Here is a 27,901-nt window from a genome sequence, read left to right on the forward strand (position 1 = left end):
AGTAGTATGTGGCCGTATGTTGTGTTGAACTGCTGACTGTAGGAGGACGTTGTGATACGAATGCTCGGTAGCATATGACCGAAATGTTTGGAATTGTTCTGACGATGTAGAGACTGTTGAGGAAGGGGAGGGAGCTAGTGTTCACTATTTCGTCATAGTTGTATGATGATGAGATGTATATGTATGTTAAGACTAGGGTCCCTGTTAGCAACCCAGTAGAGTCGTACCTGCATGGGTGTCCTTCGGGATCACCACCTATTTAGGACTGTGTGGTCCGACGGGACGCCAGTCTAGCATGGATATAGATATGACCGAGTGACTCGACGGGGTCCTCGCATCCCGGTTGTCTTAGTGTTACCCCCGGGTTCACTACAGACCAGCATGTCCTAGGTGCTCCCTCGGAACACCGAAGACCAGATTTTCGTTCCTACGGGAGCGCATGTTGCACGTGTTCGGGAACGTGCCAGAGATTGGGTACCAGTTTTCAGGACTCGATAGGGAAGCCAACAGGCACCTAGTGGGACTAGTAGTGGGTCCCTTACTGAGTATTTTTATACTCATTCTCTTCATTTTATGTTTTCAGGTAGAGGACGAGGTAAGGGCAAAGGCAAGCTGGCGAGCGACGTGAAGTGACCGTGGCGAGCCATAGGGGTTTTTCCTGCTTCCGCACATGTTTTACTTTACAGTTAAATTCATGTTTCGGCTTTCTGCATGTTTACTTTGGTTATTTTGTAGATAGGGCCCGCTTAGGGATTTTAAACTTAACTCGTATTTCTACATGTTACCTTAACTATCTTTCATAAATACATTTGCTAGATTTCTTTGCATTTATTTACACCAGATTTTATGACTTAAACACTGATCCTAGATTCAGTAACCACTTCGATTCAGCATAAAGAGTCGGGTCGTTACAACATCTTTTATTAATGCAAGATTATTGCTCTGCTTTTTTGAAAAAAAATTTAAAAAACAAATTGAAAAAAAATGCAATAAATAAATTAACAGTAAAGGATAGTCCTTCACATAGTTAGGAGTGATTGCATAGCGCTTAAAGTTGTGTTATTAAATATAATTAAAAATTATTAATTATTTAATTAATATTTAAAAGTTGACAATAGAAAAATATTATCCATTCTAGTATTTCATCTTCTAACTTTTTCTATTTTCTTTCTTTTTTTTATTTACCTTCTACCACTTATTTTAAATATTATCTTTAAAAATTTAAATATGAAATTGTGTTATTAGATATAATTAAATGTAAAATCAATTAATTTTATTTAATTAATGTCTAGAAATTGAAATAAAAAACTTTACTTATTCTCGTATTTCATATTTTATTTCAATTTTTCTTTTTTTATTAAATAATTAATGGTAAGTTTTCTTCGGTAATAGAAGATACACTAATTAGTTATAAATATAACAAAATGAAATGAAAATGTCAATTACAATAAAAAAAACAAAGGTGTAACTAAGTGAATCTTTCTAAAAATGATAAAATGGAGAGAAATTTTTTCATCCCTATAGCCACTTTTATATATAGTGTGTGTATATATATATATATATATATATATATATGACTTCCAGTCCTTTAACATATTATTTTTACTTAATCCATCACTGTAGGCGTTATCAAAGACGGATGGTTATAATATTTTATTATATTTAAAAACATTTTTAATAATATTATCATTTAAAATATTTTTCCCAACAATATTAGGTTGCAGAAGCACGAAATAAACATAGCTTAGTATTAACTTAATTAACATATAAACTTTTACATATTTTTATATATAGTTGATGAGTGGTTAGTTGGTTAAAATATTACTATCGGTCACAATATCATATGTTTGATATTTTAATTACTAATTGTTTTAGAGTTTAATAAAGCACCTCTTAATTCTTATCTTCCTGTATATATAAAAGGTGGTATATGGGGGTCTTTTCTCTCTATTTTATTTTTTCATCTTTGAAAAAAGTTACATGAGGATTCTTTATATACTCATTTACGTTTGACTTTTTTTCTTTCTTTCTTTTGATATATCCTCATTAGACACAACTTTAATAATTGGTTATTGATCATAGTTAATTATAAATTATACTTTATGTGTAAATCACATGTTAGTCAAGTTATATTTATATCTCTAGGTGGAAGTAATGTGTAAAAATAGAACAACACTAATAAATTAATTGCATGCAGTAATTACAATATATGCATGGTATACTATAATAGTATTTAAACATAAAGATAAGTCAATATCAACAAACCTTAAAAATAGAAATACAAAAAATAAGAAAAAGTAAAGATGTCGTATAAACATTACTAGCTAATTGAGAGACACACGTTTTAAAGCGTCGGTCCAAAAGACATTCATTCCATCTACACAAGTTGAAAAGCATATTTCAAATAACAACTAATTTGAGAAAATATGACAATATGAAGCAAACTCAAATATGACATGATTCTTAGATATTTACTATTTTAACTCAACTTAAGATAAAAGAAGAAAAAATAAAAATAAAGGAGAGAATAATTCTTTAAATTGGATAGACACCAAAAGGAAGAAACAAGTAATTCTTTTTATAGAATAATAACTCTAAAAAAATACACAAAATTAAAATGAAATATAAAATTGAAATATTTGTGCAATTTAACTCAATTAAATTATTGCCAACTCATTGAAATGGGAGAAACTATAAATTTAATTTTCATAAGACTTTCAAATTGAACCTAAAAACTCATTTTTGTGTATATTTGTTAATTAATGAATAGTTAATGTGGGAACTTGAACCGACTTTTAGTGAAGTAATTCCTTAATTAGTTATCCCTATGCTTAATTAAACTATGTATTGAACTTTAATGAGAAAAAGGGTAAAAGAAAAAAAAAAGTGTACATTTCTTTTTAATGACCATAAACACACGCAATAAATTAAATACCAAAATATAACATTGTTGATGTTCATACAACGGTTGATAATATTGTAATAAGTTTAAACCTTTGAGCTTATGTATGTCGACAACAACGTGATTAGTAACATAAAATATAAACTATCAACTAAAAGATTAGATATGGAAGTTCATCATTTTATATATTGTTGTACTCCAACAATATTCTTTGATTCTTGTAATAAATTAATATCTCTAACAAAATTGTTGTTAAAATAAAAGGGAATTCTCTTATATTCATAAATTGTTTTCACACAAAATGTATTTATAAATTACAACTAAATTTAAAAGTGTTACGAATTTATGCACTAAATCAGAGAATACAATGACAAACCAATCGGAACGCAATAGCTAGATAACCACAAAGTAAGCGATAAAAGAATAAACGACATAAATATATATAGTAGTTGGACCAATTCGGTCTATATCCACTTTGAGAACCAGTTTGGAGGGATTTATTAAGAGCGATATCAATCAAGATATAAATTACAGATATCAACAAAGTAATATGCAATCTGTAATTTTACCGTCGAACCTGACTTTATCGTTGACCAAACACCAAGAAACTGAGAGAACTACGTGTCGGATGTTGCCTCTGCTACTAAGACCCAAAATTTCCGGAAACCGCCTCCTTTAACAAGAGACTCACGTGTCAAAGACCCACAACAACCTAAGAGGAAACCACGGCCACTAATGGCTCAAAACCGCAGCTAAAACCACCACTAAACCACAGTCAAGACTGCCGTCGAACACGCCAGAAGAATGCTACTGAAATCGTTTAAAAAAACCGCCTCTAACCCGACGGAAGAACGCCAAAACTCGCAGACGTCGATGCTCCGTCGAAGCTCTTCGTCTTCTAACGTCTCTGCTCACTGTCCCCCAATGAAACGCGAAAGAACACGACGCCAAATGCCCGTGCCTGAATGTGAAGGGATGAAAGCCCTTGCACAGTGGAAGTATTTCAGAACCATAACTCAATTTTAATTGGAACCTAAAAATAAAAGTACATTGATAAAACCTAATTTAATAATGGCTAAGCATAATAAAAAAAATTACATTATAGATAATTACAGAGAAGAGGAAATTTACGATCGTGGATGACTTTGAATCTACAAACTCCAAATTTGGAGACACCACTACTTGGAAACCTTTCTATTCTCTGGATTATTTGGTTTGTAGGAATCCAATTGGAAGAGAATGTTTTAGAGAAATTTTTTCTTTCAAGGAAAATTGGAGTGTTTGCTGAATCTCAGAAGTCTTCTTCTGTAACAGTTACGTAGAAATTTTCTTGTTCTTTAGACAGAAGAAGTGGTAAGTTGAGAGAAAAAATGGGAAAGTGGGAAAACCATCCACGTTCCCTATTAATTTAATAAATTAGTATTAATATTAAATTAATTAATTAATTAAATTAAATAAGTAATTAGGTTAATAATTAATTAAATAATATTTAATAAATATTTCATTTAAATCATATTTGAATGAATATCTTTTGCATAACCTATAATTTTAATTTAATTAAATCAAATTAAACTAAACTATTAATTAATTATCCAATTAATCAATTTTTAAATTAAATATCTTATATTTAATTTAATACAAATTTGAATCATATTCAAATATAGGTTATAGTTTTAAATTTTAACCTATAGTTTTAATATGAATCTAATTTACATTAAATTAATATTTGAACTCATTCAAATATTTTATTCTCTCATAAATTAATTTTGAATCATATCCAAAATTAAATTTATATAATAAAGTCTAATTAAAATATAAACTTTATAATGTATCATCATACATTATATTAATTCCCAAAATAGATTTGAACATTTCAAACTACAACCAATATAAATAAAACTCATTACCCTTTACGAGCTAAGAAAGGGACCTAGTGGACCTACAGATCAGAAGCTACAACGATATGAGATTAATTATCTAAACTCATTAACCACATTAATCAATATTCGCTAACTATGTGTACACTCTACTAAAGACTCATAACTGAACTCTTCTTACTATAGATATATTTTTGTGTCACGACCAATACCAGTAAGTTAGTCTTTCACAAGTGTTTGTAATACCAACTAGGTCAAATTATTGTTTTACCTATGAGTTACTTCTAGTCCTTAAATACTAGTGCTCCTCTAATGAACAACCTGTTTATGGTCCAACCATTATACATTAACCCCTCTCGTGCCATATAGAAGGTAAGACCCTTTGTTCAAGTCCTGAAGACATCATTTAAGGGAACATTTACCTACTTTTACCCTAAAGTTGGAAAAGAGTGAATTTCATCTTGTGTGATTATATTTCCAGCTCCTTACTCGATCTTGTTCCCAAAATGATAAACATGTTGTGTCGAAAATCTGACCACTCTCACCTGTACAAATCAAAGAACTATCACTCACGAACAGAAGTTCATAATACACTCTAGATTAAGACTAAGTTACCTAGGTCATTCTAATGAAATAGAAACCCACCTAGTTAATGGAGTTACATCTAGTGATTACTATTTCGTGGTCTGGTCTTATGCAAACTCATTGCCTACATAAACGCGTTGGATCAATGTGTTTGTATCAAATACAAAGTGAGTTGTATCCATAGTGTTACCATGATAAGGTACCCAGCCTTGACTCTATATTATAAACTCTTTAAACTGATCTTGAACATTGATCCTCGTATATCTCTACATACCGTTCAAAACTCATTAAACATTTTAGAATGTTAGTTTATTGGATTTAAGTTATTAAGACGAAACTAATAATATAATCAATAATACTATTGAAATTATAATTTTAAAACACTTTATTAATAAAGATCAATTAATTATATTTACTATCTACGAGTTTTAGGACATAAAACCAAATGGAAAGATCGTTGGAAAACGCACGCGACTAAACGACGATGGGTTTTCAATTTGCTCTTCACCGTCTTATTGCAAGAATAAACTCACTCTCCTATCTCTCTAATGTGTTTGCCACTGTCCCCTCGTCACTATCTCTTCTTTTCTTTTCTTTTCAATAACCTAAAAAAAGAAAATATGAATATTTGCAAAAATATCATTGAGGCATAATTACAATCTTACTCCATAATAAATTTATTTTAAAATTCTTAAATATTTTGTCACTATTCTACCAAATGAATATGTACTAAATTGTTAATTCATAGACCCCCAAGTAATAAAATTTGTGTGAAAATATAGAGATAGTATTTACTTAGGTTAATTTGTAGTCACAATAATTTTTCCACAAACCAAAACTACTTCTTTATTTTTAAAAATAGATTCAACATTTATGAATAATTAATTATTATTAGTATCATGAATATTCTCAAATATAATAAAATAAATTAAAATATTTACAAAACATTATTTTCAATAGTATTATTGAGATTAAAAATAAATAATCTTTTTTCATCTCTCAGTCCCTCATTCCCTCTTAATATTAAATAATAGTTTAAATTTAAAATATAAAGTTAATATTTAAAAAAATAATAAAAATGATAGAAATTCGTATGAAAAAAAAAAGAAAAAAAGGTAGTGATAAGAAAAAACCATAAATGCAGTTCAATAACATATTTGTTGATAATATAGGTTTTAAAGTAATTAAATTGCATTATGAATAAATTAGGATGGATAATATAAGAAAAAATATTTACAGCTGTCGGGTGGGATAAAATAGAAATATATAAAAGAAAGAAAAACGCAATGTAAGTAGCGTAGCGTAACAGCGAGGCAAGTAAACCCAAAACAGAATAAAATACTTCAATATATATCATCAAATAAAAATCAATTCAATTCAATTCTCCTTTACTTTTTTTAAATCCTTTTTTCTTTTTTCTTTTATTTATTTCTGAGGTCTTAATCTATCAAAACTATTGATAATAATGTAAATTTTTCTTTTTAAAAGGGATAATAATCTATTCTATATGCTTTCAAGCAGTTAGTTCCTAAACTATAACTTTTTTAACAATTTAATATTTTCTTATATACCTACATTATTAATAAATTAATTATAATCAAATATAGCTATAAAATACAAGCAATAAACTACTATATATATATACACGTTAACATTTGATTTGAACTCCCAACGAATGAAAATAATCTCTATCGCTTATGATTGACATGTTCCGGTTGATTAACTTACTTAACTAAATGTTATCTAATAAAAGTTAGGAAATGAGTTTGTATATACAAATGAGATAAATTGCATTAAAATCCTAATAATATTTTTGTTTTATCTTGTATTTTGGGTCTTATATTTTCAGTTTATATGCGTTCATTTGTCTAAATTTAGATCATATACTTTATAAATAAATATTAGATATACCATTTTTGAATTAATTTAAATATTAAAATTTTTAAATAACAACAATAATTTATATATACGAAAAAGACACGATATGACAGTATATCTTCAAGATTTATAGAAGGAATGGTAACAAGTCTTTTATTTCGAAAAATTCAACATTAAATAATAGACATCAGTTATTTGTAGAACTAAAAGAATATGAATGAAGATTTGAAAGTAAAAATCTAAAATAAAAGGAACCACAAAAATATAGATACCAAAATGATATATTTAACCAAAGATTAAAAATTGAGGTTGGGAGAGATTTTCAAATGTGTTAATATTTTAAAAATCTAGGCTGTTTTAATTTTCTCAAAATCTATGTAAATAAAAAATAAAAAATAATTTATCTAATGGTTTAGTAGTTTTTACCTCAAAACAAATTCATTTTATTATTTTCTTCCATCTTTTTCTTTTCCATAATAATCCGAAAAGAAAGTTTGATTTCGAGTTGTTCAAGTATATACGTCGAGTTTAGAGGATATTTACACATTTCTATTAATACTATCGTCGAGATTTTCTAAAACTCAACCAACATTAAATATGTACTATGAATCCGAGAGGAGGTGTTAGATTAAAAAATTAAAGAAAAGAAAGATGTTCCAAATTAGGAATAATTCAATCCTAGTATTTAACATTTGTATTTTTTTGTTTCTTGAAAGAATTAACAAAATCGAATGTAAAGACAAAAAAAAAAAAAAAAAAAAAAAATGAAAAAAAATAAAGAAAGAAAAGCAAAAGGCAATCCATGGAAAGGAGTTTCACGAGATTCCGAGATTTGCACTGACTTGATGATGACTGTTCTGTTATCGAGTTTCTTCTAATCAAAATGCCAACAACAATATAAACCCAACAATTTTTCCACCTCCAAGGCTATGGATTAAGACCAACAACGCTCTGATTTCCGATCTGAATCAACAACAACATCAATCCACCGACGCCCAACAAATTCCAACGACAAAACCAATCAAAAGGCCTTCTAAATGAGCGGCGAAAAGGTTGCGGTATCCTCCGGACCTTCTTCTGGTTCTGTAGATGTTGTTAAGGGCATCAATGGTCTCGATAAAGTCGTTCTTCGCGACCCACGTGGTAGTTCTGCTGAGGTATTGCTTTAGGATTTGAGATCATGACTTGAATTGAATTTTACAGTTTCCGTTATCTTGTGAATTTGTTTTTGTGGGGTATGTTGAAATGTGGAATTGATCTGATTTTGGACTGTGGGTCTTCGTTTTCTTCCGATTTTAATCGAGGGCGTGGAGTTGTTGGGATCTTAATTTCTTTTGTTGCTTTGATTCGTTTATTGGATTCCTGGATTGAATTGTCTGTATGTTCTTTCGGTTTAGAATTTTTTGATCTGCTCTTGTTTTTATCTTTGTGCCTGTCATGAGGTTCTTGGGCTCTGCCATTTTCCAGCTATGTGCGTTTGTGTGGAATATATGTAAAATTGAATCCTACATCGGCTTCTCGTTTCACGTGTATGACATTTCTGATCTCTTATTTTCATGTGCATCCAAGATTTTAGTTACTGTAATGAATTCCAGGAACGGGATATTGCTTGACAATATTTCCTCCTTCAGAAGGGGGTGGGGGGCTGAAGGGAAAACAATCCTGTGACTTTGAAAGACCATTAACTCCTGTTAATTCTAAATCCTAGACTGTTTATTACTCTTTGACTCATTGCTTATCACTCTACTGAATTCTTGAATTTCATTTTTCCGTAGTGTTGTACAGATTTTAGCAGAATAACTTTGTTTCTTTGTGGCTAATGATTAATATTTGTTCTCTCCAGGTCTATTTATATGGCGCCCATGTGACATCTTGGAAGAATGACCATGGGGAAGAGATGCTTTTTGTTAGTAGCAAGGTGCTATTGAATTTTCTTTTTAGTTCTTTTTTTTAAGCCAACTTAATCATTATCATTTCATTGATAAGCTCCCTTGCATTTGAATTTTTCACAATAAATGGAATGAAAGATATTTGGTTGCCGGATGGAGTATGTGATACATAATAGAAAAATTAATGGTTAGAATAATAGAAAGAACGAAACAAACTATCTTTCCAACATTCCTGGAGTGCCCTTCACAGTAAATTCTTTTTTAATCGAACTTTCTGTGAGGTACCTGGTTAGGGATATTAGTATATTATTAGTGAGGGGCACGTAATTAGGTAGAGACTTAGTTAGGGTATCTTGTTATAAACCGAGTATTAATGCACTTAGAATCACCCCTCTTGAGTATGCTAACCGCTAACTCAAGCCCTTAGATCACTCCACAAAATTCTTACCTTCCTTCAAACCCTCTGCTTCTATTTATAACGAGATACCCTAATGTACTCTTTATCTAATTACCCATATGCCCCTCACTAACAACACACTAAAATCCCTAACTAGGTACCTTACAGTTCATCCCTCCTGGGTGGGGAATTTAGTCCCCATTTTCCCCTGCCCCTGTTTGTGGTATCATATAATTTTCCAAAAGGACTAAAACTTTGGTAATCACTATATTCTTTTGGTTAACCTTGGTTGGAGGTGTTACTTGGTGGTGGTCTCTCTACCCCGACCATTAGTTTGTGACTTGTTCTTGGGTTGTCCTTGAAATTGTTCTTATAAAAAAGTTTAGAAGAGTTCAAAGAACATTAGAAAATTATGGATATGTTTTCTCCGTTCCAACATTCTTAAGATCATAATTATCACTGGCCTACTCTATTACCTTGTTAATCGATTGGAGGCCATCTCTGTAGGGTGCTCTCTTTTTTGGGCTTTTTTTTTTTGTATACCCCTGTACTCTTTATTTGTTCTTTTTTGCAAATAAAGTTGGTCTTTTGTAGAAAAAAGATCATGTTAAACCTTATGTTTGCACTCTTATTACTTATGTTGTAAAATTTATTTTACTAAGTTCATAAAATTCTGCTAAGTATGAATTTGAAAATTTCTGTTAATTTGAAACCTGATGTTTCTTTGACATTATATTGCTGTTGCTGCTCTTAGTTTATCTTTGACCCTTAAGTTTCTTGTAATTTCAGGTTGCTTTATCAAAATGATCAATAAAATTTGTTGTTGCTGTGCAGGCTATCTTCAAGCCTCCAAAACCAATTCGTGGAGGGATTCCAATATGTTTTCCTCAAGTATGTGCTTCTTTGCAAGTTAAATGCATGGAATGGATCTTATGTTGATTTCATTCTGTTGCATGACAATTATGCATTCATTGCAGTTTTCAAATCTTGGTCCACTTGAGGCACATGGATTTGCTAGAAACAAATTTTGGAGCATTGACAATAATCCACCTCCTCTTCAAACGAATACCTCCAGCAAGACTTTTGTTGATCTAATCCTAAAGCCCTCTGAAGAGGATACAAGGGTTTGGCCACATAGGTAAAATGAAACATGTTTACTCACATTTGTTTTCTGATAATTCCATATAGGGTTCATGCAGCGGTGCCATTTCTATTACAAAAAGAATTCCATGCTTCAGTCAATAATATTGTTCTTTTACTAAATTGTAGTTATGAGTACCGTTTGAGGGTAGCTGTAGGACCTGCTGGAGAGCTATCGTTGACATCACGTGTTAGGAATACCAATGCAGATGGAAAGCCTTTCTCATTCACATTTGCTTATCACACTTACTTCTCAGTATCGGATATAAGGTACTGGCAACGTGATCCAATACTTGCCTGTTTTTTCCAGATATTTATAAATTGTTCAGGAGGTGCTCAGCTTTTATCTAAAACAGTCAGAAGGAGTTATGCTATAAGACATAAGACTCACAAGCAGAGCTCATAAATGCAGTTTCTATCATCAGACTTTTGAAAATGTTTAATCTTACCTCATTTTTCAAGCAAGTTGAAGCTTAATTCTCTTCCCCAGCCATCATTGTGGTTTTTATCATCAAAAGTATGCAACTTTTGGTTTACCATAGTTTGATTTCTTTTGAAAATGAAGCAGGGGAGACTTGTTGATGGATTGTAATTTTGTTTTTCTTCATGCACAAATCATACTTTGTGTGCATTTCTCTGGTGAAAAGATTTTTATGGGGGAAATCTTGGTTTGCGGTGTTGTGAGCTATATTTGGTTAGAGAGAAGTTGAGTGATATCTAGTTAGAGAAGAAATAAAAACCATTTTGAGGATTCTTTTGCTGTTGAACAGGTCTTTTTATAAATCAATGTTTTGCATGGGTAAGTTTTGAAATCCAACTTTGGGAACGAGAACTTTAGTCAGGTAGGATCACTGTTTATGTGACAAGCCTTTGTGTATCCATTTTTCTAAATTGTATCGTTCATCCTTGATGAGGTCAAATTTAGTGGCGTCTATCTTGCTTTCCATGGTTGTAGTGTCTTTCCTTGCCGTCTCTTGGTTTTGTGCATACTCTCTTTTATGGAAATGTTTGATGCAGTAAATCTCAAGGTTAGGGATTTTTTTTAGTTAGTCCTAGAAAGAGGGATTTTTGCTTTCTGGATCCTTGTTCTGAAGGTTTTCTTGTAATTCAGATTTCGATCTTTTGTGCAACCTTGCTTCCCCCTAAGTTTTATCTTTATTCCTTGCTTTGGAAGGCAAACTTCTTCCACCTTCTCTTCTCCTACTTCCTTATTTTTTGTTTTCTTCAACTTTTCTTCCTCAAATTTTCTTCTTCCTGAGTAAAGGCAAGCTACTCAAAATACCAGCACATATGTTCATGGCGACTAAGTTTCCGACAGCTTATCCTATGAGTGTCCTCACATATCCAAAATAAAAAAATAATGGACACGCAAAATAGCATGTCAGACATGTGTTGGTGTCCAACACTTAACCATTTTGCACATGTCGGTGCTTTAAGGGTAAAAGCTTTCACGAAGGTCGAAACTTTTATTTGGCAGGTTTTACTGGGGAAGGTGACTGATGAATTGGATTCAGAGCCATTTTTCCTTTTTGTTGGGGCCACACAAGTGCATTCTGTACAAATGTGCAACTGAGAATCTTAATCATGTTTTCTAGAGATGTCATTTTGTCTCCCCGGTTTGAGAGCCTATTTTGGAGCAGTTTTGGGGCGAAAGGGGTTTTTGAGCCCACAAATCGATAAAGATCGTTGGATTATTATTGATGAGATTCTTTTGTAGCTGCCCACTGCCCTTCTGGGATAAGGTTGGTTCCTTTGGAGGGCTGATTTTTTTGCACAATATCATGGGGTGTTTGGATTTAGATGAATTATAGAATTGTTAGGAAAATGGAGAAATTTAGTGATGATGTTTGATCCCTAGTTAGGTTTAATGTTTCTCTTGGGGTTTGACTACCAAGTACCAAAGAGATGTAATTATTTGCTAGCTCTTATGTGGCTTGTAGACTAGAGTCTATTTGAACTTTCTTCTTCTTCATAAAATACTAGCATTGATATGGATGTTAACATAGTCCAGTTGAGGTTTCCTCCTCATCATCATAAAATACTAGCATTGATATTGATGTTAATATCTTCCAGTTGAGGTTTCCCTGTAAAATTTAGCTAATTTGGTCTTTGGAGAATTTAAAAATTTTCAAATAAATAAAATTCTGACCAAGTTACAAATATTCTACAGAAAGAAATATTCCCCCCCCCCCCCCCCCCCCCCCCCTATTTTTTGAGTTTATTTTTAACTTATTGGCTGAACACAACTTGAAAATTTGTTAAAAGTAATTTATAGTTCTTTTATTTTGTATCTAAAAGAGATGCTTGCCTATGGCCAGTGAAGTTCGGGTGGAAGGTTTGGAGACCTTGGACTATCTTGACAACTTGCAGAGTAGAGCACGTTTTACTGAACAGGGGGATGCTTTAACTTTTGAATCAGAAGTGAGTTCTAGTACTCTATTTCTTTACGTTCTGTTAGTCACTACATTGTATTCAATAGAATCTCCTTTGTTTGGGTTGAACAGGTGGACAAGATATATCTTAGCACTCCATCTAAAATAGCAATTCTGGATCATGAGAAGAAGAGGACTTTTGTGGTTCGAAAAGAAGGACTTCCAGATGCCGGTGAGAAATTCCCAAATCTGTCTTGTTTTTCTTTTTGTTATCCTGTGTAATTTTCACAAACGATTCCCCTTGAATCTAGTTTTTTTTAGCTTTTTGTTCCCCTTTCAAGATCTTACTCTCCCAAAAGGGTTCTGGATCTCAATCTTTGTTTTTAATTTGGGGGGATGAATATCCCAGAAAGTAACTCACTTCAGATAAAATCCTAAGAACCCTTCGATTCATAACTCTCTCTCCAAGCAGATGTGTCATCGGTAAATTTTATCTTCACTCCAAAAAAAGATTCTAGGAGATTAGTTTTATGAACCCATCCCTGTACTGGCCTCGTCTTGTGGACATACGATTTTGATCCTTTTAGCAATCGCTTCTCACACTCATAAGCCTCAGTAACAAGGTTAAAAGTGCCTTTCACCTTTGAGCTCTGCTATTTTTGAAAATAATAACGTATAAAATAAAAAATCTTTAAGATCAGATATCGATGTCCCAATATTTGAATTTTCCCCAAATCTGGAACTTAGAAATGCTAATTACATGGACGTTGGAATTTCAATTTCTTCAGGTTTTCCCACCCAAGAACTTGCAGTACTAATGGGTGTCCAACCTAAATCTTTCTGATTGAATATCTTGGACTCAAGGGACTCAATTTTATTAAACTAATTAATTAGTATGTGTAAAATAACCGAGGAGCCCTCTTATAGGGCCGGATCCTGCTTGAGTATAGCTTATTGACGGTGTTCTATTCTTTGAAGAGGAGGGTTAAGTAGTTTCTCCTTACAAATGCAACTTGGAGATAGATATGGACTTCAGCGTACAACAACATTTGAGGATAAATACTCATTAAGGATTTTAGCTATTTATGTTTACTTGGGGGTTCCTTTAACTGAAAATCAACGTGAATTAATGGCTTCTGTTCTGACTTTGCATCACCCAATATGGGTTCGTCTAGTAGTAGTAGAATATTCCCTTTTTTTGAAGAGAGAAACAGATGGGATATTCCATGTTTGAATCTTATTACATTGTTATTTTATTAATGCAGTGGTATGGAATCCTTGGGATAAGAGAGCAAAGGCAATAAGTGATTTTGGAGATGAAGAGTACAAGTATATGCTGTGTGTGGAGGCTGCAGCTATTGAAAAGCCTATCACACTGAAACCGGGCGAGGAATGGAGAGGAAGACTGGAACTTTCTGCTGTTCCTTCAAGTTACTGTAGTGGGCAACTTGATCCTCAGAAAGTCCTCCATGGCATCTGAAAAATTCATCATTCTGTTTTACTTCACATGTATCAGGTATGGTTCTGAGTATCTTCTTTGCAATATGTATTTTACTTTCTTTATCATGGCTGTGAATATTTTCAGCGAGTCTTGCTCCAGCGGCAAGAAAAAGGAAAAAAGATGAGACTAAATAGAACAGAACAATTAGAAAAACCGGTATTTTCATCTCAAACATTTAGGGCAAAAAGTTGATTATTTGTTAACATAAGTTATAACAAAGGATGGTGCTTAAAGATCTAAGAAGTATTTCCCATTACCATTTTGTATCAGAATGCGATTTTCTGTCGAACTTACTGGTGATATCCAGTAGATTTAAACACCTTATGGACACTGCTTTACTTGTTTAATTAGAGACAAAAAAGCTGACTACTTTTAGTTACAATTTTTCTAAAAATGCCTAGATCAGTCAAGACTACGCAACTTTTCAATTAAAAAAGAGACGAAGCTCAAAATACCAGAGAAAAAAAACCATAAAATAGAGAACAAAAATAGAAAACAAAATAGAAATGGTACAAAGAAAATGCCTGAAATTTTGGATCACTAATGATTTTTTTTTTTTAAATCACTTATTATCTAACCAAACACTGGAAATTTTGGAGTGGATAAAAGTACCTCTCACCCTTCCATAAGACATCTAAAACTCAGATTAAAGAAGCTTCCTTCAGCTTTTTCACTTTAATATATTTGTTCAAATCCTCTCTGTGTCTTACAGTAGAAAACTCGTTTGCAATGATCTGTTGATATTCTATTTATGCACTGAAGATCTATCCTGACTCATTATTTTGAATACTCTCCCTCTCTTAAATGATAACAATCATTTTTTCTTTTGACATGCAGGTAAATTGTTTTAAATAACTAGTGGATCTTGGCAAGACAATTTGCCCTCTCTTATTCTTATTTATTTTCCATATTTTGGATTGGGAAATAGGTTTTGGACAAGAGAGTAAACTGAACAACAGTATGTGGCTTTTTTTGGATGGCTATGGCTTCATAAGTTGAAAGAAAACTAGCATTGTGTCTGAACACAAATCAGTATATTTTCTTATAGATGGTTACTGAGAATTGTCATAAATTCAGTTTATCTGGTGAACACTTTATTCTGATTGTTTATTCTATTCGGTGATAAGTTCTGTGTCACTAGTTTTATCAGAAAATATTCTATTCGGTGTTGAACATGGCCACTTCAGAGTCAAATGTCGTATCTATTGAGTTATATCTGTTTTAGATTACTGTAGATGTAAATTGTTATGCAAAGTTTTCTTTCCGGGGGAGAATCTGAATCATTTTAAAGGTTAAAATTACTTGGTCATACAATTGGACGAAAGTTTCAATTTGGTCTTTGTATTAGAAGTACAATAGTTTAGGGTTTAGTTTCATTTTGTGCGTCTGGTCTAAGTCTAAGCGAAGTTAACAAGTCTAGAGTTAATATGTTCGAGTAAGTAAGTTTGTGTTTGAGGTGTAGATTTATTTTTTTATATAATTTAGAAAAAATAGATGAAGAAAGTAAGATAAATTACTTGGTCAATGCAAAAGGTAGAAACAGAAAAGAAGGGGAAGGTTTATACTTTTACGAATGTAAAAAGTATAAAAAAAATAGAAAGTTGCAGTTATTGAAATGTAAGTCTGTTTACAATTGTTATTTACATTAGCTTGAGAAGTTGACAGTGAGATTCTAACTAAAGTTTCTTCAACAACAAAATCTAATAGATTAAAGAGAGTTTTGTTTTGTTTTTTCTAAATTAAAAAAAAAAAGAATTTCTAGGAACGTGTTTATTTGATACATATATAAAGTAAATGAGAAATGAAGGATAGATTTGGGTGGTTGTGGTTATTGTTCGACCAAATATTGTTGTTGGTTTGGTTGTTTCTTGTTCTCAATTGTTTAAGTTTTCAACGTTGGAATTAAACTAGATATCTTACATTTTCTTGACTTTATTTTATATTTTTTAATATAAAAGCTATGGAAATGGGAGGAGTGCGTGTTAGTTATCATATCATTCATCTTCTAGGGGTGCTCGTGGGTTAGTTTGGGTTGACTTGAGTTAGAAATCTTTTAGACCCTACGCAATTGTTCGAGTATTAGATTTCATCCACTTGAATGACTTTTGTTTTTAGTAAAAAAAAAATGATTTAGTTGGTTTAAAATATACATTTTCAACTATGTAATCAGAATTTTGAATCTCTCTCTACACCTTTGACAAGAAAAAAATCAACATTTTTTAATTGGTATGTTGTATTTCTTTTGCATTTGTTTATTTCAAAGCCGTTATAGACGCACTAGACGAGATTATCATTGCACTATTTTTCCTGCAAAATGAAAGGCTAACGTGAAAAAGATTGAAAACATGGACACTTACTTTGGATTAGTCGAGATTCGAGAAACATGCAATCTAACTTCAGACTATTGCATTGTATTATGGTGTTGATGAAAATATCAATGCCTCAATTTCAGAAAAATGTTGATGATTAAAACCTAGAAAAATCATAAAACCTATTATTTAAAAAAATTAGTTGAGTATTTAATATTGTACATTTCTATGTGTGATAAAAAAAGAAGATAAAATACACTTTTTTGATAATTGAGATTTGAACATAATATGATCTAAGTAAGATAAAATTAACTAGTAAAATAGCTGACTTGGTAAATCATTTTAAAATTAACAGCCTCGTCAATGTCGTGCCATTTTCTATTAGTAAAATATAACTATTTTTTAAATTTAGAGACTAAAATATAGGTTTCGAGAAATCAAGGGTTATTTTAGGAAATATGATTTTTTTTTTTGAAATTATTGACAAAAATAGGGTGAGGTGAAAAGAAAATGCAAAAGTAGGGTGATGGAGCAAAGTATTGTAAAAAATAACGTGAATCTGGGTACACGACTTCCACATCAGCTTGGACTTGTTGACCGTCCAAGTCCCGTCCAACGTGGACGGATATGTAAAGAAGTCGTACATCGGGTACACGACTTCTTTGTTTTAATTTAATATTATGTTATTATTATTATTATTATTATTATTATTATTATTATTATTATGTTATTATTATTATTAGTATTATTATGTTATTATTATTTTTATCAATATTATTATTATTATTATTATTATTATTATTATAATTATTATTAGATAACAACTCAAATTATGTTTAGCAAATACTTGTGTTAGTTTCCTTTATGAAGATTTTAATATAATTTCGGTGTAAACGATATGTTCTAAATTTCAATTGAATCGAGATAAATTGTTTGCGTACTAAATGTGTAAGTTATAAGAGTTTATAGTCAAATTTCTTAGTAAAAAACTACCATACTTTTAAAAAGGTTAGACATTTAAAAAATTAATTAACAATGTCTTATACATTTTTAATTGAAATTAACAAGAATTCAAAATTAATTTACAAACTTTTAATTATCCTCGTCACCCTCTACGACATCATCGCCTTGCCGTCGTAGTCTACGTCGCATGCGTCTACGATCTGTGTCAGCAACAGTAAGTCGTCGAGTCTGTTGAATAATGTGATCTACGCGTTCTGTGGTTCTGTGTTCCACGGAGAAAGTTTGTACTTCGTCAACAAAATCATACTGAAAGATTGCAAGTAATACAAACCAAATTATTGTTTTATTTTGATTAAATGTATAAAACAAAGCATATTAAATCCTTACCATGCAATGATAGAAAGCGCCCTCTTGGGTGATAAAGCGTCTGGTAATCGACCTATACCAAACAAAATAGTTCTCTAATACCGTCGGTTCGCTTGTGGTGGGTGCTTCAACTCGAAAATCATATCGCGAATTCCACACCCCGATATGTTCCGCATGAATCCGACGCCAATCTTGATCATGTTTACCCCTTAAATCTATTTGATGCAACCTTTGATCTGTGTAGCTAATCGCTGGTGGCGTTTGCAACATATTAAACTGTCGCAATACGCGATCTGGTTGATGTTTCTCGACCAGATGAAAACAAAATCAACGGACCCATGTAAGTCCAAACCGCTTGACCACTCTGACATCTAACAGGAAGCGATGCCATAATGTCGGGCGTGTATGGTGTCCAATTAATCTATTGAAAAAACAAACGTCAGTAGTCAACAAAAAATAAAATTATAGAACATTTGTATTATATTTAACTTGAGACCGACTCAGCCGATCAAATGTCCATCGATATATGAGCAACATATTCCCTGACTGTTCAGATGCAGCTTGAACACCGCTCCATCTAATTTGTGAAATAAACCATTAATAAATTATAGATCGTGCAAATTCTATTAAAAAAACAACATATATATTAAATAGTACCTGAAACTCAAAGGTCGACCATCTGAATGCTGCAACGTTCTCTGTGGAGCTATAATGGAGAATCTATCGTATGCCCATACTTGTAGCAACATCAATGGGCCAGCGATCTCTAAGAACTGTGCATTACTCGCTCGACAGAGTTTCCTATATAACCATGCGAGGGTCGCAGCGCCCCACGCATACGTACCAGCCTGGTCGAAATCAAATAAGAATTGAAGAAACATATAGTTGACCAGGGTCACTACCTGTGTGTGCTGGCCTTTATATGGAGAAATCATACTCATACCCGTGTGAACCTCAAACGTCTAGGTTTCTCTATCAATGGATGTCACTGAATGTGCAAAAGCCCGTGTTTCCCATCTTTTTAGCTTTTTCATCGCATATTCTGTATAAACTTCGCCACGGTCAACTGCTTCACTTATCTCAGCTCTTCTGCGTTCAAAATACAGAATTGTGCGATAAAATGTTAATCTAACCAAAGATGTCATGGGTAACATACGAGCTCCTTTAAATACCCCATTCATACATTCAGCTGCGTTGCTTGTCATCCACCCATATTGATACCCATTATCGTGAGACTGTGTCCATTTTTGTAGGTCAATATCTTCAAAGAATTCAAGACACTCTGGGTTCAGTTGTTTTATTTCTTTCATGTTTCTTATAAATTTGCGCCTTTGGTGTTGATTACCTGCCCTAAACACCAAATCTTTTAGTTGCTTCGATTTGTATTTATTATTGAAGTTGCTAGAAACATGACATAATAAAACTTACCTCACAATTTGATGGAGTTGGATGGAGAAGAAAGGTAGAGGAGATAGTTGAAGAGTAAAGGAGAAGAGGAAAATGGAGAATAATTTCGGAAGAGAGGGAAAAAAGGAAGAGGGAGAGGGAAATTTTTGGAGAATTGAAGGAAGGATGAGGAAATAAAAACGGATGGGGGTATTTATAGGCGGGGAAGTCGTGTAAGTGGTACACGACTTCCTGCATGAATAACACGTGGCTGTTCACGTGAAGGAAGTCGTGTACGGTGTACACGACTTTTGCACTACCGGACAAAACGGCAGTCAACGTTACTGTTGACTGCCATTTGTCAGTCTGACACGTACGAAAATCCCACTACCTCACAAAATGGCAGTCAGCGTGACCGTTGACTGCCACCTGTAAGGAAATCGTGTACGCGATACACGACTACAGTCAAAAGTCGTGTACCGGTTACATGACTCCAGTCAATTGTCGTGGGCCGGGTACGCGACGCCGGCCCAAATCGTACACCCATCCCACGATTTTATGAAGTCGGGTACACGACTTCACTATCCCATTTTTGACAATACTTTCCGGATGACCCTATTTTCGACAATATTTTTATAAACCACATTATTTTAAAAAAAAAAATTCAGAAATCAACAACAAAAAAATGTATTTAAAAAAAAAAGAAAAAAAGAAAAAAAGAAAAAGCGAGAAGAGAGAGGGAAAAAAAATAATGAATATTTTTCATTTTATCCACATTCTTCCATTTCTCCTTCCCAATTTCCATCCACAAAACTTTTTTGCCATACACCAATGATGATCTTCATTCTTCATCTTCATCGCTCAATCACTGTATTTCCCTTCAGCAAACCATAATCTAACTCCCCATGGCCTAACTCAACTCTTATCCTTCCACTTCCATTTCAATGGTGGCCACTTTCTCAACTCGAGCTCAACCTTTCAAATCAACTCCAATAGCTGCAACTCTGTATCCTTCATCCTCTCACCCAACTTCACCTTCCCATTTGTCTCTCTTCAAGGTTGGTTTCATGGTTCTTTTTTTAAATTTTCACCACTTTTTTAGTATTCAACTGATGGGTTCGCATTATTTGAATCATCAGAGTTCTTTCTTTAGAGGTCAGTTTTGTAGCCGGCGCTTTCTTCGATTCAATCCAAGTTGTACTCGGATACGTCGTTTAGGTAGCATTTCTTGATTCTGCTTCTACGAATTTGGCTTATTCTTCGAGTTTTTAGATGATTGATTCTAATGCAAAAGTTGAGTTAAAAAGATCATGTAGCAAAGCAATGCTAGAAGCAACTTGTGTTCTCTTGGAAATTCTTGTTATATCTTAAGCCATTGGGTTTGTTTCATTCTAATTGAGCTTATCCATGGGAAATTGTTGAAATATCTCTAAAATGTTTACTTATTTCCATCTTTTTGGCGATTCGTTATAATAGTCTTTCTCGGGTTTTCTAGCTGCTATCAACTTCGTGATTTTTTAAGGCTTTCTTGATAGAGTTTCGACCAGGACGAAGACTGAGCATGTATGTAATCTTTTCCTGTATTGATTTCCTTTTAAGATATTGCCCCAATTCATCGATATTAATGGCAGAAACTAAAACCTCTTGTCCATCAAAACTCATCTGGCCGAGATTATGTAAGATTTGGAAAAGATCACATACAATGCTGATCTTTGTTTTGGCCGAGATTCCACCGAGAAACCCCAAAAAAAAAAAAAAATTGTTAGTTGAGATGTTGATGAGAAGAATTTAGTTCAAATCGATCAGGAAGGATCGAGAAAAAGTATTATAACAAATTGCTAAAAAGAGTACTGATCGCAAAGCACAAAAACACTTTGAGGTGATTTCTGACAATTCTTCTATCAAAATCGTGTCTAACAATAGTAAGTAAGAAACTATCAATAAACATGACTAGTTGTTACTAAAACTAGCCAACAAACTCTTTAAGTCACTACATTGCATTTTTACTTCAATTTGATTGGATTTGACGGTTTTCCTGTTGCTAAGGGAATGTGATATCACCTAGTTGTGTTCTTCCATTGACTGAGGAAAATGTGGAGAAAGTTTTGGATGAAGTAAGGCCAAGCTTGATGGCTGATGGAGGGAATGTTGCTCTGCATGAGATAGATGGGCTTGTTGTGATATTGAAGCTTCAAGGAGCATGTGGGTCTTGTCCAAGCTCAACAATGACACTTAAAATGGGAATTGAGACAAGACTTAGAGACAAAATTCCTGAAATTTTGGAAGTTGAGCAGATCATGGACACTGAAACAGGACTTGAACTCAATGAGGAAAATGTTGAAAAGGTTTGTTTCTCATTTTCAATTTTCTGCTATGTAGAAAGTAATGATTTACATTTTAAAACACTTGCATAGATGATAATAGAATTGCTTTGCAAGAACTTAACTGATAGAAGAAGCTTGCTTATTTAATTAGTTATTATATGAAAATACAATAGTATCTTACATTGCAAAATATATAAGAAATAGAACTGTGGAAATTTCTCTAAGCGGGGCAGGTCCCTAAGTTCTAGATAGAAATGTTCTGATATTTCTTAATTCTACACTGTAGCTTATCGTTGTAGAATCTTAGGTTAATGGTACTTGAATAAATGAAAACTATATTCTAGAAGCACAACATACTTATAAAATATAAATAAAAGGCTGACCTACCTTCATTAGAGATAAACATGAAACCAATATGAAATAAACCTAATCATAAAGTTATATATGTGTACAATTATCCCAAACTTTGGTTGAGTTTGCCAACAAGAGCTTAGTTCAATCAATTGGCATCAATGTACATTGAATACGGTCCGCGGTTTCAATCCCTACCCTAGTTTGTATTGAAAAAGACTTTGGGTGGACTTTAATTATGCTACTAAACTTTGTAAATTTCATTTGTTTGACCTTTGAACTATGAAATTATTTTTGGACAAAATACAATTTTAGTCCTAAGGTTTGAGTCAAGTGTCTATTTGATCCCTAAAGTTTTAAAATAAGCGCTTTTAGTCTTTGAGATTTGAAAATTTGATATAAAATTTTGTTTTATGAGAAAAGATGACATGCCAACATAAATTGATATAAAAATTAATAAAATTTTCATATCACTTAAAATGTGCCGGTTCAACCATGTCATATCATCTTTCCGTTAGTCAACTAAGATTCAAATAAAGAACCATTTAAAACAAATTAAAACAAAATTTCAAACTTCAAGAACAAAAGTGGGCATTTCGAAACCCTAAGGACCAAACAGACACTTGCACCAAATTTGAATGTTTGCCTTTATTTTTTTCACCTGCAACATATTGTTGATCTCAAAAAGGATGAGTTTATCAGGTACTTTCAGAGATTAGACCATACTTAGCAGGAACAGGAGGTGGAATCTTGGAAGTTATTGAGATAAAAGATTATGTGGTTAAGGTGCGGCTGAGCGGACCTGCAGCAGGGGTTATGACTGTTCGAGTTGCTCTCACACAGAAGTTGAGAGAGAAAATACCAGCCATTGCAGCAGTACAGCTTATAGAGTAGAATCACCTTTGTAACTTCTTCTCCACGTTCTTTTACTTTATAATTTTTTTAAAATTTTTTTTACAATTTTAATGAGGTTGTTGTTATGGTAAATGTTGAGTATATAGAATAATATATGAAGAGTTCTGTTTCGCTGGGATTCTCCGTTTGATCGTGGAATTTCTGTTTCATTACTTTCTGGATCATATTTAGTGAGAGAGAAAGAGTGTGAAGGAAAAAAGAAGAAAAAATTCCGTTGCCGGGAATCGAACCCGGGTCTCCTGGGTGAAAGCCAGATATCCTAACCGCTGGACGACAACGGATGCTTTTGTTTAATGGTTGAAAATAAAACATTTTAATACGATATGACATATTATTGTCATCATTCGAGGATAACTTTTGTTTAGTTATTTAAAAATATTCCCCATGAATTTTCTTAATTAATTTTTATTGCCAAAAAAATTGAGTGAAATCTAATTTAATTATAAATAGTCTAATCATTTTAAGTTAATAAAGAAACTAAGGTTAAGAGAAAAAAAAACTTAAAGTTTTAGAGACCGATGGACACAAAACACAAAATTTCAAAATTGAAGAGTAAAATTGATAACATTTTCAAACATATGGTTAAAAAATATACCCAAAAACTCAAATGTACAAATATAACATTTTGAACTAAATGAAAATAGACGCAGAAAGAAAGTTTTCTTTTCTTTTTTTAACGATCGAATAAAAACTTATTTCATTTTAAAATATATTTTTACAAGTAATTATTTAAAAGTAACAAAAACTATAAGAAAAAGGTATTTAAATAGTTATAATATTTTTTTAGTTCATGTATTTTTAACTGAGGTTGACTATACATTTTATACATTTAAGCTTTTTAATTACATAACATCTCCTCTAATACAAATAAGACAAAAGAAAAACTCTCCCACTAAAAAGCTAAAGTTTAAAAGTGTGAATACAAAGTATGAACCCAACATTTCCATCCAAGGACTTGAATGTCATTAGTAATCATCATCATCTGCTTCCCTTCTTCCAAGGATTTTTCTCACAAAAGCTGCAACAGAACCAAGCAAAATGAAGAAGAAAAGAACATCAAGACCTCCTCCAATGCCAACAGCAACTGTTGGGGAAGGTGCAAAGAATGAAAATGGTGACCATCCCCATCCACCATAGTATGGCACACCATATCCAAACCCATAGCCACCTACTAATGGAGGTGCTACTCTTGGATTTATGTATATATTTGTCCTGCAAAATTGTTGAGTAATAAATAAATAAATAAATATAGAGTACGTACATCGATAGAGAAACAAACAGACATTTACACGGTTTACTAACAATGCTAGTTACGTCTACAAGTAGGGAGAGGACAATAAAATTTAAACAGTGCAGGTCTTTAATCCATAAATAAAAGATGTCAATAATATAAATGTGGTAAATACGGATTCAAAATAGGTTTTGAGGGAGTTGTCCTACAACCTCTACCACGACTACTCTTGGATTCGACTTGTTGACCAAACAACAAAACTTCATACTTGATTGTTGAAGCAGTGTATAACGTATCGAAGACATTCCAATAAAAATCATATACATCAATCAACCTACCTATATAAAAAACCAGTCCTTTGCATTTGAAAATAGTTGATTATTGGCAAGGGTTCAAAATGCTTCCAGATAACTTGATGCAAAACAATTTGGTTTATAAATGAAAATTACCTTCACATGCTTAGTTCACTAGAAACGGTCTATACACTCTTTTACATGAGATTTTAGGTTCAAATCCTTATGTCTTTTAGTTGAAGAAACTAAATTCAAATTAGAGGAAACAAAGTCTAACATATTAATTTCTCCCCAACCCAAAAAGGAAAAAGAATATTATTAGGCTTTTCTTAGTAAAGTAATTGTTTCAAATAGACGTTGAAAATATTTATCAATGCTATTATGGTTAATGCAATTTAGTTCAATTTTAGTCTATATATTTTAAAAGGTTCAATTTTAATCACTTCAATAAATCTTAAATTTAGTCTTTATTGTTAATTTGTTATTAATTTCTCTTTCAAGAAAAAAATTTATTCATCCATTAGCATTTTCACCATAAAGGTAGAATACATATTCAGTATCATATCTCCTCCCCTTGTCTAAAAGAAAATAGTAGTATTACTTGACCAATTTTAATAAAGATTATAAAGATTAGAACTAAGTATAAGTTATATTGAAACTATAGAGATTAAAGTTGAATCGACCCTAAAGTATAGGGACCAAAATGCTATATATATATATATTATACTAGCAACATGCATATGAGATGTATATTTAATGTATATAGCTAATTTTTCACACTAACACACTTACTCAAGTGGGTATCCACTCATTAAGTATGAACCAAATTGATCAACCCAACTATAACACAATTCAAAGCCAAAATATTACCAAATCTTTGTTTACCTAGAATTATTGTTGATTCTCGGGGACGACGGCCGAGGAGCCGCCGAACGGAAGGCCTGACCGCCGACTCGGCCGCCAGTCTTGGCGGCGGAAGCATCATGAACCGATCCCAATGTCAGAATCCCAGCCATTAAAGTAACAATCGCAAGCTTCGCGACCCGATTCTCATTTCCCCTGTTCAATAATCCACCACATCACAATCTACCAATCAGAAACCTAAACAAACTAAAAAAAAAAAAAAAAAATGAGGCAACCGAACTTACTTGGGATCATCGGAAGCGGGAGGGAGTTTGCAAGAGACGACGGCACTGGAAGAATAGAGGAGACGAAGGTTGTGGGCCCGTGGAGGGGAGAAGGAGAAAGAGAAGGCGGTGGAGAGAAAACTGAGTTGGGAGGAAGGTAATGACATGGTGAGGAGAATTGGCGGAAAGGGAAGGATGTAGAATAAGGGATTAAGATTTTTTTTTTGTTTTTGTTTTTGTGGAGAATTGAGAATGGGGGGAAGAAGGAGGAAAAGAAGAAGAAGAAGAAGAAGAAGAAGATTTTGTTGGTTCTAAATTTTCATGATTGTGAGATGTACACGTGGAAGGATTTCAATTGCTCATTATTGCAATTTACAAATTTTCTAATTTTTCTTCTATACAAAGTAAACAAAATATTTATGTAAATCATTTGTTTCTTTTTTATTATTGTTCTTATAAACTATACTTATTTTAAAAATCAATATTCTCTAGTGAATAATTTATCTATGTTTAAGCTATTGATCTAAGTGGAGTCCTATTGTTGAAGTCTTGATCAGATATTTAAGGGAGTCAAATCATTTTTTTTTTTTTTTTTATAAGAGAAGAAGTAAATTTCAAGTTGTAAAACTAAAAGCATGTTTGGAAGAGTTGATGAATTTTTTGTTTATTTATATATTTTGCATGAGAAAAGGTAGAGTTGATGAATTTTGAACCCAAACGATTAGATTTTAGATTGGGTTAGTTTTTGGAGGAAAGGAGTTTAATTTTGAAGCCCAAATATTATGACCCAATTGGATCAAACTACTTTATTCAAGAAGACACCTTACTTTATTGGAATGGACAAATATGATGTGATGATTTATGATCACTTAAAATTCTCATTCAATACCTACAAAACTCACTCTTACCTTTCCAAATTAAACAACAATCTCTCTCAAATCATAAACATAAGATTAAGTCAGAGTTAATGAAATCATCCTATATGAAATAATAATTTTCTCAACTAACCAATCTATTAGAAGAAGTTAAATATTTTAGTTCATAACTCACAAACTTTTGGGTTAGAAATAGATACCTACGTAAAAGGTCTATCGAGATTGTGACAAAAGTCTTACATCTGTTAGATAAATGAATGATATATCATGAATATATAAGTGAGAATAATTATTTCTATTAGTATGATACCTTTTGGAGTGGTACCAAAAACAAAACCAACGAGGGATATAGAAAATCACAGTAGTGATATTGAAACACTTCGAACTTTTTGGAGACAGAATCAAGGCGACAAAAGTCGAAAACCTTAAGCTTTAATTCCATGTTAATTTTGTATTATATTATTAAATAATCGACTTGAATCTTCATAATAAAGAATTAAAGAATAAAAAACTCTTCATACTACAAACTAGGAAAATAACAAAAAAAAAAAAAATTGAAAAATGTTAGAAAGACAAATATAAATTTTAATTTTGAGACTAACATTTCGAATTATTTTTAGCATTATAAATTAAACTAGAATATATATTTATAATGTAATACCTAGAAATTTAAAAATGTTTTTAGGAATATCCCTTGATAATAAAGCTTCTGTGAGCTATCAACAAAACATGGACAAATATCTTTTAAAAAATATAACAAAATGACAAAATATTTACACTGTATAGAACAATTTTGAAGATAGAAAAAGCTTACAGGTCCATAATGGAAAATATAAAAAATTCTCCGTCAACCATGCCGTCAACAATGCGCATAATATATTTGCTACATCATCGTTTATATTTGACTATTGTTTGGTACTCATTTAGATTTGGAACCTCCAGATCTAAACGACTTATTCTTTTAATTCTATTGTTTAATTTGGTTACATGATTGTTTAGATTTGATTCTAAACGATTTATTCTTTTAATTCTAAATGATTTTTTTTTTTCAAAATTTGGTACATGATCGTTTAGATTTGTTTACATGGTCATTTATTTTTTCAAGATTCTTTTGATACATGATCGTTTAGATTTGTTTACACGGTCATTTATTTTTTCAAGATTCATTGGTATACGATCGTTTAGATTTGGCTAAACGATTTTTTTAAAATTATTTTGGT

General features: G+C 32.1%; 3 protein-coding genes and 1 non-coding gene across 5 annotated transcripts; 2 read left to right on the forward strand and 2 right to left on the reverse strand.

Moving 5' to 3' along the window:
* Positions 1-7,966: 7,966 nt before the first annotated feature.
* LOC103492758 (putative glucose-6-phosphate 1-epimerase) lies at positions 7,967-15,613 on the forward strand. Of its 2 annotated transcripts, none has more exons than XM_008453265.3 (9): positions 7,967-8,399; positions 9,086-9,160; positions 10,363-10,419; positions 10,506-10,666; positions 10,798-10,938; positions 12,987-13,089; positions 13,173-13,272; positions 14,306-14,556; positions 15,379-15,613. In XM_008453265.3, exons 1-8 carry the CDS (start codon positions 8,280-8,282, stop codon positions 14,518-14,520), a joined length of 972 nt encoding a protein of 323 aa, XP_008451487.1. In that variant the 5' UTR covers positions 7,967-8,279; the 3' UTR covers positions 14,521-14,556; positions 15,379-15,613. The 2 variants fall into 2 exon arrangements, with proteins under 2 accessions (XP_008451487.1, XP_008451495.1); XM_008453273.3 differs by having other exon boundaries at positions 8,029-8,399; positions 15,470-15,613.
* A 4,718-nt stretch (positions 15,614-20,331) lies between these two features.
* LOC103492775 (nifU-like protein 3, chloroplastic) lies at positions 20,332-23,273 on the forward strand. Its single transcript, XM_008453295.3, has 4 exons — positions 20,332-20,623; positions 20,705-20,783; positions 21,612-21,910; positions 22,943-23,273. Exons 1-4 carry the CDS (start codon positions 20,510-20,512, stop codon positions 23,132-23,134), a joined length of 684 nt encoding a protein of 227 aa, XP_008451517.1. The 5' UTR covers positions 20,332-20,509; the 3' UTR covers positions 23,135-23,273.
* Positions 23,274-23,364: 91 nt separating this feature from the next.
* On the reverse strand, positions 23,365-23,436 carry TRNAE-UUC (transfer RNA glutamic acid (anticodon UUC)). The gene has a single exon. It is a non-coding gene; the product is annotated as a tRNA-Glu (tRNA).
* Positions 23,437-23,903: 467 nt separating this feature from the next.
* On the reverse strand, positions 23,904-26,223 carry LOC103492785 (uncharacterized). Its single transcript, XM_008453306.3, has 3 exons — positions 25,828-26,223; positions 25,565-25,738; positions 23,904-24,367 (listed from the first exon to the last, which is right to left on the reverse strand). The coding sequence occupies exons 1-3, from the start codon at positions 25,971-25,973 to the stop codon at positions 24,121-24,123; spliced, it is 567 nt and encodes a 188-aa protein (XP_008451528.1). The 5' UTR covers positions 25,974-26,223; the 3' UTR covers positions 23,904-24,120.
* Between the last annotated feature and the right edge of the window lie 1,678 nt (positions 26,224-27,901).

This window comes from Cucumis melo, chromosome 5 (assembly GCF_025177605.1).
Source record: "Cucumis melo cultivar AY chromosome 5, USDA_Cmelo_AY_1.0, whole genome shotgun sequence".
NCBI lineage: Eukaryota > Viridiplantae > Streptophyta > Magnoliopsida > Cucurbitales > Cucurbitaceae > Cucumis > Cucumis melo.